Source organism: Spodoptera frugiperda, chromosome 2 (assembly GCF_023101765.2).
Source record: "Spodoptera frugiperda isolate SF20-4 chromosome 2, AGI-APGP_CSIRO_Sfru_2.0, whole genome shotgun sequence".
NCBI lineage: Eukaryota > Metazoa > Arthropoda > Insecta > Lepidoptera > Noctuidae > Spodoptera > Spodoptera frugiperda.
In genome coordinates, this window is record NC_064213.1 from 6821453 (window position 1) to 6834368 (window position 12916).

The following is a 12916-nucleotide window of genomic DNA, read 5'->3' on the forward strand; positions in this document are numbered from 1 at the left end:
AGACTTAAGACTCGAGAGCCTTATGAGTACATTTCAACAAAAGCCAACAATGACAGCAGTTTCCTAAGAGCAATAGAAAATCTATCTCAATATTTTAGTAGCGGAAAAATGCTTCGCCAATCACTATTCTGATCAAACGTAATGATATAAGCTATTATATTATTATTTTTTCGATACTTGTTTAAAGTCTCGGCTCCAAGGCCGGATGTAATGTACTTTACGGGCCTAAGCCAAGTAAAGCACATGTTATTATGTTATAGTTGGTCTGGATGTTCAATGGTTTGAATGGGTGGTGGTGCTGATGGTGGTGAAATGTCATTTTCATCAATTTATTATTATTATTATTATATTATATTTGTATTCATTCCATTTTAATTTCGCTCGGACAACTTGGTATCATTACGAAACTAATATGACGCGTAAACAATACTTGATTCATCGCCCATTTATTGACATTGAAAACAAAGGCAATGCACTGAGACGCACGTGTGCACTGCACCGAGCGGCGGACCGAACGAATGAACTAAATGAGTAAACAATTTGCACTCGTTCAATGCGAATATAGACAAAGATCAACCCTGAACCGAAGAACGCTACAAAGTAATCTCATACGAACGTGCTCGCAAGGTTTATTAAAACTTTTTAAACTGTTTATAGAAATGTCTTCCAATCACCAAGTTTAAATCCAATTATGTAGGTATATTTACTGAAAGGAAACTAAATAAAATCTGCGTCGTATTGTTATGTACCGAGAACTCCTCAACAGATAATGAGCATCGAGAAAAATGTTGTCTGAATAAATCTAGAAATAGTTTTGACAAAACGCCAATGTATACCCTAGTGGTGGCCGCAGATCTTTTGTGAGATTTCGAACTGAATAAAGAAAATAATTCGACATTCTTGCCCCCGTCTAGGAATTTTCGAAGCAAACAGAATAAGTGAAAATTCTTCCTGTGTACCTACAAGTTGTAGTCGCATGTTTGTATCTCAAATATTGATTTTTAAACCAGACAGGGCTTGAAACTGATCCTTGTTCTATTATTTATGGAGATACAAGGAGCTTAAGTGCATCGCAGACGGCAAACCACAGAGATTTTAGCTGCACATCTTACTTCGACAACAGTATATTTAGATACGTGATACTTATATACAGACATTATCTACCAGACACTTGTGAAACAAATTCACGAATATATTTATCAAACAAATTCGTGCCAGTCATTATGTCGTTAACTTTTAATTAATATTACGTCGAGTACTGCGTATAAGAATTGAACAGATGTTTGGAGCTAGCGTGTGCCATTATAAACATATCTACGTATGTCGGTAGGTGGAATTTACATATAGGTACTTGTATAGATGACACATACTGTATAGGAACACAGACATGAAGCAAACACGTGCGGTTATGAATTCTATAATAGGTTCTTATAGATATACAAGTACGTGTATTGTTGTGTTTACATGAATACTCACCGAGGGATATTCATTGACCAATCCGCCCGCGATATGATTAACGTTGTTTGCAAAAACTTTAACATCAATTTAAATTGTTCTAAAGCATCGTTGTTTGGGTTCTGTTTTATTTTCCCGTGAATTGAAAAAGGGTTTTGTTATTCGAAACGTTTGTAAGGAGTTTCTAAACTGAACAACTCTTTATTAGGCTTCACTTGGATCCGAGAAAATCCGAGAGTGCGCTAAATCGGTTATTGTCCTGTCCCTTTTAGGCTTAGCGTGTTAAAATTTTCTATTTTTCCTTTCAAACTTTATACAAGCAAATAGCTGTTTTATCATAATATGTTTGAGTTTTTTTTATACTTTACTAGAGAAACTAAATTTCATATAATTATAGTATTTTCGAAACTAAACGAATTTATTTTGAATGGCTTGAGGTTGAAATTTTTTAAGCAAATGTTAAATACACATTTTATTTTATTTTATTTTATTAGATAATGTTAAAATTACACCTAATAACAGTAAAATTTGTCTTTAACAGCACGCTAATGTGCAGTACACAACATATACACATATTATGTTTACATTTACCGCAATTTATAATGTAAACAATGATTCAAAAGTTATCAATTTACGCTTATAGCCGGTCAATTACATTCATAAGGTGTCAAAGTACTTAGACTTTTTTTGACCATTCATTAACACGGGTAGTGTGGGCTTGTAATGAACAGTTCTATGAATAAATGACTCATACTTTCGTTGTATTAGGATTAGAGTAGCTAGAAATATTAAGACACGTGTTCCAATAAAGGTTTTTGCGCCGCTAGGGGCGCTGGTGTAGCTTTAGGGCTTTAGGAAGAAAAGCAAAAATTTAAAGACGGTGGCAAGAAAGCACACGGCCTATCTGATGGTAAGTGGTTACCATGGCCTATGAACGCTTGCAACACAGTTAAAAGCGAATAATGTTTTTTTTATGATTCACTACTATTCATATTATGATTTATTTGTTAATGTCCATCGAATGTCATAAATATTTTATACGCCAAACACTAAAATAAATAAGGTAACAGTTTATTATGAACTCAACCATATGCTGAGATTGTATACTTCACAAAAATGATTCACGTTTACTCAGATGGCAAATAAGCATCAAATAACAAAATACTCTGTTATTTTGATTCAAACAAGACACGTGCCAATTTTTTGCCACTCTGTTTATCACATCTAATGTATTATCTTGTTTTTCTAGAACTATTAAATAAGCGGCCAGATGATATCTTTGCCAAAATCGGCCGTAGCTTGCAACTATATGTTAACGTATCCAATCTCCAATAAACAGCGTATCTGCACTGGCATTTGCACGCATGAACAGTGGACTTTTATGCAAAACACTGATTATGACTGTCGGCAACATTATAATAGTCAATTATCGCGGCTGCCGCGCCTCCCAGTGGCGCCCCGCGGTTCAACAGCCGCCACGATCGGATTTTAATAATGCTATTTATAGGCGAATTTTAATACATTTGTTTTTCACGCACCTATCTGTGCGTGTTATATTGTCTGCTCTTCAATACCTATAAAAGGCTTAGCAACGTCGATAGCATCACTGTAATGAACAAGAAAAATCGCAAAAGGTAAGTAAAACCTGTTCGAATCTACAATTTCCAATTATTGTGTATATTTTAATGCAAAATGAATGTTTACCTCTAAAAGATAAGCACAAGGAATATACATACGATGTGTATAAAAATGTACAATTTATTATTACTTTCGTTTTTTTGCCGACACGACTCACTCACGCGCATCACTGTGCGTTTAATGCACGTAGGCGCTTGCTACAACTAAAGAAACATGACATTATAAATAAGTTAACTTTACAGTGGTTTATGGTTAATATAGTTGCAAAAGTTCCTTTTAACAAGATTTTTAACGATCCTTATACTATCAATCGTGTATAGAGACACAAAAGGGCGGCCCACGACGCAGTTGATAGTAAAAATAGTACATCGTTATTCAAAATATATTCACTTTTATATGGCTGTAAATCTTTTTAAATGCATTGCCACTTCGCATGGCTACATAATAACGTGAAGGTATGTGATTTCTTACTATACTTTGATTAAATCTACAGACCATTTTATACATTGTTTGTATGTAGGAAAAAAAATATTAAACGCATTAGGCTACTCCCTTTATAAAAACTTTATGAAGAATAATAACGTTAATAAAACAGTCTCAACGTAAAAACTCCTTTTTCCAGCCTAAGCGAGTCCAGTAATATTTTCACAGCCAACAACTTCAAATAAGCTCTGATAGTTTCACGCTGTGAATGAGTCTAAGGCGGATTACTTTTCTTATTTCTTCCCCAGGAAGGCAGTTTTAATTTATCATTTAGGTCAAGTAAAAATAATATACAAGTAAGTATTCTTAGAGTACAGACTCGTTTACCGCAGTTAAGCCAGCGTTTTATGTGTACATCATTGAGGGAGCTCATCGGCAAACAACTGTGTTTACTCTTTAAATGGGAAACGAAAATCATGTTTACTTTTTAGCTTTACAATTATAAAGTCACTTCAATATGTCAGCCGCGTAAACTCGCGTAGACATCGCTTGACGGGGCTCATTATAATTTATGTGATCACACATCGTGAGGGTCTTGGAGTGACGACTAACATGATCGGATTTCGCTATTAAATTCCTCTGCTTAGTAGGATGAGTCGGACGAAAAAGGCATGAGGCCGGTCACTAAAATAGTATGTAAAATCGATGCTAGACTTTCAGAGAACGCTAGACATTACTATTTTATAGTTAAAAGGTTCTTGCCCCCGAGTTCAGCGCATCATATTTTCGTGGCCCGACGTTACCTGTTTTGCGACCTTTGAAATGTAACCCAGCACATTTATCATCGCCCCTCCCCCGTCCATCTGTCTAATTGGTCTAGGTTGTTCGGCGGTTTCTATTTACTCACGCTCAGTGTTCGATTGATCCATGGTATTTCTACTTTTACTAGGCATTCAAACGAAAGATGTGGAATTATGAGCGGTAACAACCGTTAACGGGTGTGGCTGCTATTCGCACGTGTAGAGGGGCAAAGACCTCGAGATCGGACCACACTTCGCGATCTCGAGAGCTAATAAGGGAAATCTTAAAACAAACGAGCCTTCTGATTGTATGAACTTGAATTCAAATACAACTGGAGCTAATCGCCTTCGGGCTTAACGAATGTGCTTAAGAATAAGCGATGAATGGTTGAATGCTTCTCGGTAGTGTTCCCGCTCCTACATTGTATCGTTTATGAAGGAAATTGTATTTGGCTTGAGTTTTCCGAGCACAAGCTTTCGGGGTAAGTACCTAATCAAGGGGCGATAATGACTCGTAAGACGTTCACGGTTGGGTTCAAGAGGAATGTTTTAAAGATTGAATGATGCGGGATTTTTTATTTTTATATGTTGATGTAGCAATTTTTTCGAGTATTATAAACCAGTTCGATGGATGTGTGACTTTTTATTACAATAATAACTGTATGAAACGTATCGATGTCAATGACTTGCGCACGTGTACTATAAAGAGTTTTTATCAAGTGTCGATGACGAATGATTATTTTTTTATCAAGACTTTGTATGTATAAGACACAATGGGATGACTGACGTTGCGTGGAGTCGTTATTATGGAACTGAGAAGCTCAGCACGCATTCGTTTCCCCGTTCAATTGACCATTAACTATTTTATTTTCTGCTTCAGTATACAACATCTGGTTTAAACCGCTCTAACCACTAATCAACACACAATACAACAAAACAATAACATTACTTAAACATTATATTTAATACCCAGCGTACTTACAAGTACGCTAAGTACAAGACGCGGCGACAAACGTCAAGTGAGAGACCAAACGACGACATTCGGTCATGTTTTTAGTCTTAATTGAAGCGAAAACAGCCCAAAGTTGGCTGGCAGTGCTCATTAAGAACAACAAACAAGTACGTAACTAAGTACTGCAGCCAAGACACTTGGGAACTAATCGGCTTCCACCAAGGACTGCCGAACTCCATGTTGCTTCCATTCACAGCTAAATATCATGTTTATTTCGCCTTTTGATCGTTTATTCGTTTTGCATTCATTCGCTTTTTCGAACGGACGATACGTATTAATTAGTGATTTAATACTGTTCCCTAGTTTGTTGAAATTGTAAAAACTTATGAGAACTTGTTAACTGAAGCGATTTTCGTATGAAAGTTTGCGTATAAGTAGATAAGCAATATACCACGGAAACGTCCCTAAAATGTAAAGGAATAGAGACAAAATAATTGGAAATAGAATAGGTAGTAATCGAGTTTTCTATGCATAAATTAAGCTCCATAATTACAGTATAACGAAGAAACATCAATATTCCTGTGTTGTTGACGTCATGAGCTAACTTTGAGTGACACGTTCTGATTGAATATGGATCATTAGTCATATAAATATAGGTTCTAAGCAGAGCTACTGAAATATGGAAAGAAAAACTAGCCAGCGATGAAAGTTCTAAGTAACTAACTATCCTAGTTGTAAACTTATTGTTTTATCCTGGGCAGTGATGTAAGTGGGTACTAATAGAGCCGCTATCCCCCGAGAAGCACGTCAATCCGATATAATAAGAAGTGAACGTACTGCAATTTATCAAGATTAATTTAAAACTAATACTTTAGAGATTTTCTTTGTAATTAAAGCAGGAGCTTAAACCTCGCAACCTAGACTAATAAGGCAGGAAGAGAAAATTGTATACATTTTAATTTCATAGCCACTTTAAGAGACCGAAATGAAAATACGTGGGTACAAGGTAAAGCCTTTGCTTGTGGTTTATATTATAATAAAAGTGACAAAGTGGATTCTATGCGATATTAAAAATAGCTCCAACCATTAGACGGTTGAACAAACATACCCCCTGTTCCGTCAATGGTATTCAAAAGTTTGTGGATGTGAGTGAACCGTGGAATATGAGGCATAGGTTGATGCATACAAATATTTCATATTTCAAAAGTTACGTTACACTGGTTTATTACAAAAGATTTTGGTAGACAGTTTGTAAAAGTTACAGTAAGGGAAAAACGTTTTAAAAAAAAGGTTTTGTTGAGTCATATCGACTGCTACTCAACGTGTCGCAGGTACGTTTGCAGCACAAAAAAATTGTTGCTCCGGGCGTAAGACCATTTATGTGTGTAAGGTTAGTGTTAGAAAAAACACCTCAAGTGGAATCAATTTAATAAATTTAGCCCTTAATTTAAACTTGATTGCACGGTTAGCGTGGTGGCTGAGCAGCTGGCTGCCATGAAACGTGTAGCGGGATTCCTATACGGCCCAACTCTTTGTGTGTTCCACAAATTGTTGTTTCAGGTCTGAATGTCATGTGCATGTGAACTTGTATGTTTGTAAACGCACCCACAACACAGAAGAAAATCCTAGTGTGGGTTTAAAAAATGGACAACATAGTATTCCTAAAATCATAATGCAAAAATCGCAAAATCATTATCAAACAACTTTCAAAACTTTTAAAACTCCTTTCTCACTGCCTCTATCTCCCCTCTACTTGTTCCGAAACACTGCAAGGTGAACAGTTTTCAAAAGAAAATCTATTCAAAGCAAAAGTACCGCTCACAAGGAAAAGGATAGCAGTGATTTATGTGTATAGCACCTTTTTGTTGAACCAATACGATTGAAAAAATGCTTCACAATTTATAGATTTGCCGTATAAGCAGCGTGTGTTGCTGTAAAAGTGTGTTTAACGGTAAAATTTGGAAGTAACCGAAAAAACAAAAAATGATTACAGATTACATATGCTCTTAAGTGTCTTCGAAGTGTGTGTGTGTGTCAAGTAGCTCGACTGGAGTGATACCACGCCCTCACAGAAAACCGACGTGAAACAACGCTTACGTTTTTTTCATTGTTTCCATAATGCTGTTGATCAGCCCGCGGCGGCTCCTTACAGTCTCTTAAATTTTGAAAAAAAAGAAGGATAGGAAATAAATCTATTTTACATGCTAAACACAAGTGACATGAACAGATTATAGACTTTTAAATATTATGAGGGATTACGGGTACATGTTCATGTCCCAATTCTGCAGTAAAAGGTGACCAGTTCAGCGTGTGCAAGACAGAGCCTTGCGCTGGTATTCTACTCACCCCTTAAAGTTACTCACGGATGAACATTGAACAATCAACCAGATTTTCTAAGTAGAGACAAAGTATTAGAGTCAGAAAATCTCAGAATTTCCTAAAACTCCAACTTTCACAGTAACATATATATTTGAAAGCATTAAACCGGATTATCGGTCGGTACATACTTTTTCTTCTTAAGAATTTCGTAGGGGATCACAAAGTAAACATAATCATGTATAAGAATGTATTTATCCTTGCTCGAGAGGACTAACCGTATGACAGATAAGTTAAGATTATATTGCCGATTGATTCGCGGATTTTAATCTTCTTTATCTTTTATCTGTGTTGTGTAATGTTTACGTAATTTTATCTTTTTTTTAATAAAGGTAATCTGTATCTATCTGTGTCTCTGAGATAGTCCACTGCTGGACTTTGGATGGCAGACAGATCACCTGATGGTAAGCAACCGCCGCCGCTCATGGACATCCGTAACACCAGTGGCGTTACAAGAGCGTTGCCGGCCTTTTGCGGGTTAGGAATTTAAGGGTTGTTGGGGAATTAGGGATTGAAAAGATTGGGAATACATACAACGAAACACAACGAAGTGCTGTTTCACACTGGTATATCATAGAACGCTGAAAATGAAGCAGAAGGTTTTCTAAATTCTCTATTATAAAGTATTAACAACTACACTATCTTCAATAATAAACACAATATGTATTCAAAACAGCTATAAAATGGTAATATCATAACTCACACCAATAATAATTTACTCATCAAAATTCGTCTCACGACAACATTAATAGACCTCACAGAACGTTTGATTTACAATCAACCGTTTAAGTATAAACCTTTATATGTTTACTTTACCTGAAATATTTCAACAAATCAGTCACAACATATTGAGGGTGAGGGGATTTTTTTTATTTACCGTCAATATTTCACTAACCTTTTGATAACGTTACGTATTTCTCACTCAAGTCTGAAGCAAGCGTCATTTAGTATAAGGAGCGTAGACCCTTCCATTCGAATACACATGACTGGCCGCTTTTACGTGTGCGCCCGAGCTTCGCGAGGATTTGTAGATAAGTAATAAAACGTAATGCGTTTAAAGTGAACGCAAAGCCTCTAACAGTACCATCCTATTAGTAGAGATTGTCGAGATTAATGTTTTATTTAACACGCATTTGTATGAGAATGCGGAATACAACGCTGTCTGGATTGGAGTGTGGATCGTCTTTTGTCAACCCTGCATTGTACTCCGCGATGGCTCCATGCGTTTCGTACGTGCTATTCATTGATAAAATGTTTTGTTTGCTAATATAAATTCATATTGTTGTTATTGTTATCGTAGTATATTGGATAGAGAGGAGAAAGCGTTGATAGTTTCTGTAGTTAGCAATTTCTTGTTGTTATTTTGATTGAATTGTAATCTTGTATTCCAAAAAGTGCCTTGTTTGTTATTACTGCTTTCACGTTGCTATCACCCTGGCTAGTGTGTTTGTTTGTATAAAGCCATGGTAAAGTCCATAGTGATCAGGTTTTTTATTTAAAGAGGGAAAATTATCCAATGAATTCTCCCACCTTGGGCGAGGCAAGAGGGAGTGTCAGACTCTTACTAACTATGCTATTCGAGCCGGAGCCCCAGTAAACCCTACTAGTACTAGGTATTCTGCATCTCCGGATCATGATGATCAGGTTAAGGTACTATAAACCCTCATCAATTCATACAAAAAGTAAATAAAATTTACAAAAAAAGTAATCGAAGATAATATAAAAACAGAAAACGTACAACGACGAAAAGAAAGTGTTTTTATCGAATTGACGTTTCGGAGAAGACGAGTACGAAAATAAATAGACAGCAAAATCGAGGCAAAGGCAAAATTAATCTTCTTTTTATTTTTAAAATACGAACGTATTTCTGTTTTTAATTATGTTGTACATCTAATTCTGCTATAGCGGATAATGCCGACCGTTCTGTGGCTTAATTTCAAACAGTTTTACTTTACCCAGTTCCTACAAATAAATATAAACTCAGGAGCATAAATAATTTTGTTTTAAAAAGGGAGAAAAACATTTTGATGAGTTTTTAGCACGAAATGAGACCGCTGAAACCGAGTTTCGTAGTGAAAAACATTAACATAACATTGTGCCTTTTATTTTATAAAAGGGTAGGCAGAGGTGCACATATTAAAATGTTGACACCCATTTTATAGTCGTATGCGACCCATATAATAGGGGACGAGCCTATTACCATACATGGGGCTCAATTACAGGCTCCATACAACCTTTGATAATTTCTAAAATTTGCATTTCCGACTTAGTAGTTGCAAGTAGGCAATGTGACTCTTTCCAAATTATATGTACGTTCTAAAATTATTTAGACACCAGTGATAAACGGTGAATGAAAACATCGTGAGGAAACCTGGGCTTATACCTATTTAAGTTTGAAATCGCCAACCCGCATTGAACAATCGTGGTGATTAATGCTCAAACCTTCTTCGTGTGAGAAGAGGCCTTTGGTCAGCAGTGGCTACTTATAGGCTATTGATGAGGAAGACCAAAGAAGTAGTTGAGGATATATAGTATGATATATTGGTACTAGCAATAAACATTTCTCCCTTTACGTAATAAACAGAAGTTACTTGAGTTTCAGTCATATTGTAATGAATGTTTGGCAGTAGTCGGATGCGGGGCAGGGCCACCGAGTCAACGGCGGCGCCTATATCTAGCTTCTCGCGTTTAGGCGCCTATTTTCATATCTAATTTTAGATTTATTGGTAAATCTTTAAACCTATATTTATATTATTACAGTTTTACATTCTATGTATATCCTCATGAGGTTCAATGGCCTAATTTAAGGGCAGTAATATTTTAGCAGATGATGAAATAACGGACGCTGGGCCGTCCACAACCTACCAACCTTTTTGTTAGAATAATCCCACCTTAAATGTACCTATTGATGATGTTGGGCAATAATGAATACTGACACGGATCACCTAGTAGTAAGCAATCGCCGCCGCTCATGGGCGCCCGAAACAACGGAGGCGTTACAAGTGCGTTGCATGTCATTTGCGGGTTGGGAATTTAAGGGTTATTGGGGAATCGTGGATTGGGATAGTAACATTCTTTTGACGTGACAGTTCGCAAGTTTATATGGCCCAACTACATATAACAATTGACATTTTATTTACATACCTAGTTATTTAATTTTAGGCTGTAAGTGAGAAGTTTTAATGTACAAAATTGTATAAAGTAAACTAGATAGATATCCAACGCAACATTAGTGTGCGTTTTTCAATTACTTAAAGTTAATCAATGGGAGCGTCCCCGGGGCATGTGATAAATGTGATTCCGTTAATCTCAATACTAAGGGCGATATGCAAATTTTGAAAAGATAACGATTACGGAACAATACTGGCATTACGTTTATCCAAAGTAAGTGGGGGATTACTTCAGTTATAAATACAAGACAAGTTGAATAAAAGCTTCGTAAAACATTACAATCGGATGGTTGTTTCTATGTAGGTATTTGAGGCTTTTGAGTGTCGACTTCTTAGTCTTTTTTGATCGCCTCGTTGGGTGAGAAGTCCTAAGTGGAACTTGGGTTCGATTCCCGGGTCAAGCAAAAAGGATTAGTAGAATTGTTTAGAATGGATGGTGTTTAAGAGTTCCCCATATTAATTGCTTTATATTATTCGGGAACTTTCAGAAAATAATATTATATTTTGTATGTTAATGAAAGAAACAGTATTTTTTTAAACAAATTATAAATACTAAAGTTTAATCGTGAAATTAAAATCAAATTAAAATTAATAAGTAATTCATTTTCTTTTGATCATTAGCTCTACTAACTGACCACGTGGTTCCAGAAGCTGCGCTACTGGAAACGACCAAAAATTATTTAATAAAAAAAGGGTATTTTTACACCTATGGCATGCTTTTTCTATTAAATAAATAAATTATAAAATAGTATTAAAATATTACTAGCAAAATATTAGTAGGTGCTACAAGTACACCTCTACCTACCCCGCCGGAGGTAAAAGGCGTGATACTATTACTGGAAATATAATCCAAAGTAACTAGCCACCTACACACTTAATTAAAATCACTGAAGGAAACTTACAATAGTAATGAAAATATGAAAAAGAATTTTTATATAAAGTAAAATTAATGAAAACTGTACACTAAACGTTTTAATTTGTAATATTCTCAGTAAAATTACAGGAATGATGTGACCTTTTAAGGCTGGAGGCGTGAACGAGATCTAATTTGCAAATTGCAGTACATGCACACAGCCTCACTCGGCACCCACACATACATACAGCCTAGTACGTATATGTCACTGACGCTTGCATACACCTTCCGCCCACGTCGCCATTTCTAACGACAAAACCAAATATCTCGCAAATACAACATTTATTTACTTGTTCCTATTAATAGAACCCTATTTAAAGACACGCCGGCCGGCAAAACCACGTTGCCGGCGGAAAACCTTCTTTAAAAACGAGCAAATAAATAAAAAAGCCTCATCTGATTATTTATTTCTACAGATAATAAGCAGATCATTTAAGAAAATGCAAATAACTTAAAGTTTTTCACGTACTATTCGTATATTTCGAGTTAAGAAGTCGGCGTAGCGCGTGTCTCTACAAGTGTTTATTTACCTATTTACGCGCTCACACAACGATCTCGTAGTATACAATAATAAGAAGCTGATTGTATCATAATAACAAAAGCGTCCGTACGCTAAATGAACGCGGAAATGTTTTCAGGGTTGACGTGACGTAGTAGATAAGTTAGACCGTGCTACGAGATCGTAGCGGCCACCATATGTTCGGACCACGCGGGCTCCGATCGATACGCGGCACGGCGGGCGGCATGCACTTACCGTGGTCATCTTGAAGTTTAACTTGCGCTGCAACGCGGTCTCGAGGTGGAGAGCCATCGTATTATAGCTTTTTATGAACGTTTAGCGAGACAAAAACCGAAAAAGCACTATTACATAGTTTACTGAGCCGGCGTTAAGTAATAACTTCGCGTGTGACGTACGTAGCGACTTCAGCGTGGCAGATCGCGTGTTCACGCGGCCATTTTGCCGCCTGTCAAAGGGTTCGAGTTTTCCCCGCTCGGCGCTACCGTCGCCAATCGTTACGTCTGCGCAAAAATAGCCGACGAGCGGAGAGCGGCGGAGAGCGCGGAGTGCGGCGAGAGGCGGCGGCGGCAAGGGGCGCGTAGGGCGCGTACACCGGCACGTTACGAGATTTTCCACCACCACCGATTGATTTATAGTACAACTTGTAATTGAGTTAAACTTACTTTCGAT

General features: G+C 36.7%; 1 protein-coding gene across 11 annotated transcripts in view; it reads right to left on the reverse strand.

The window, feature by feature from the left end:
* LOC118269164 (protein alan shepard) overlaps window positions 1-12695 on the reverse strand; it is a 116925-nt gene extending 104230 nt beyond the window's left edge. For 5 of the 11 annotated variants that reach the window (XM_035584124.2, XM_035584121.2, XM_050702995.1 and 2 more), the window contains exon 1: window positions 12482-12688. In XM_035584124.2, the coding sequence (XP_035440017.1) occupies window positions 12482-12538 (57 nt within the window). In that variant the 5' untranslated portion in view covers window positions 12539-12688. Of the gene's footprint in view, window positions 1-12481 lie in introns of all 11 variants that reach the window. The other 6 variants (XM_035584125.2, XM_035584120.2, XM_050703030.1 and 3 more) reach the window with 5 other exon arrangements.
* Window positions 12696-12916: the final 221 nt, after the last annotated feature.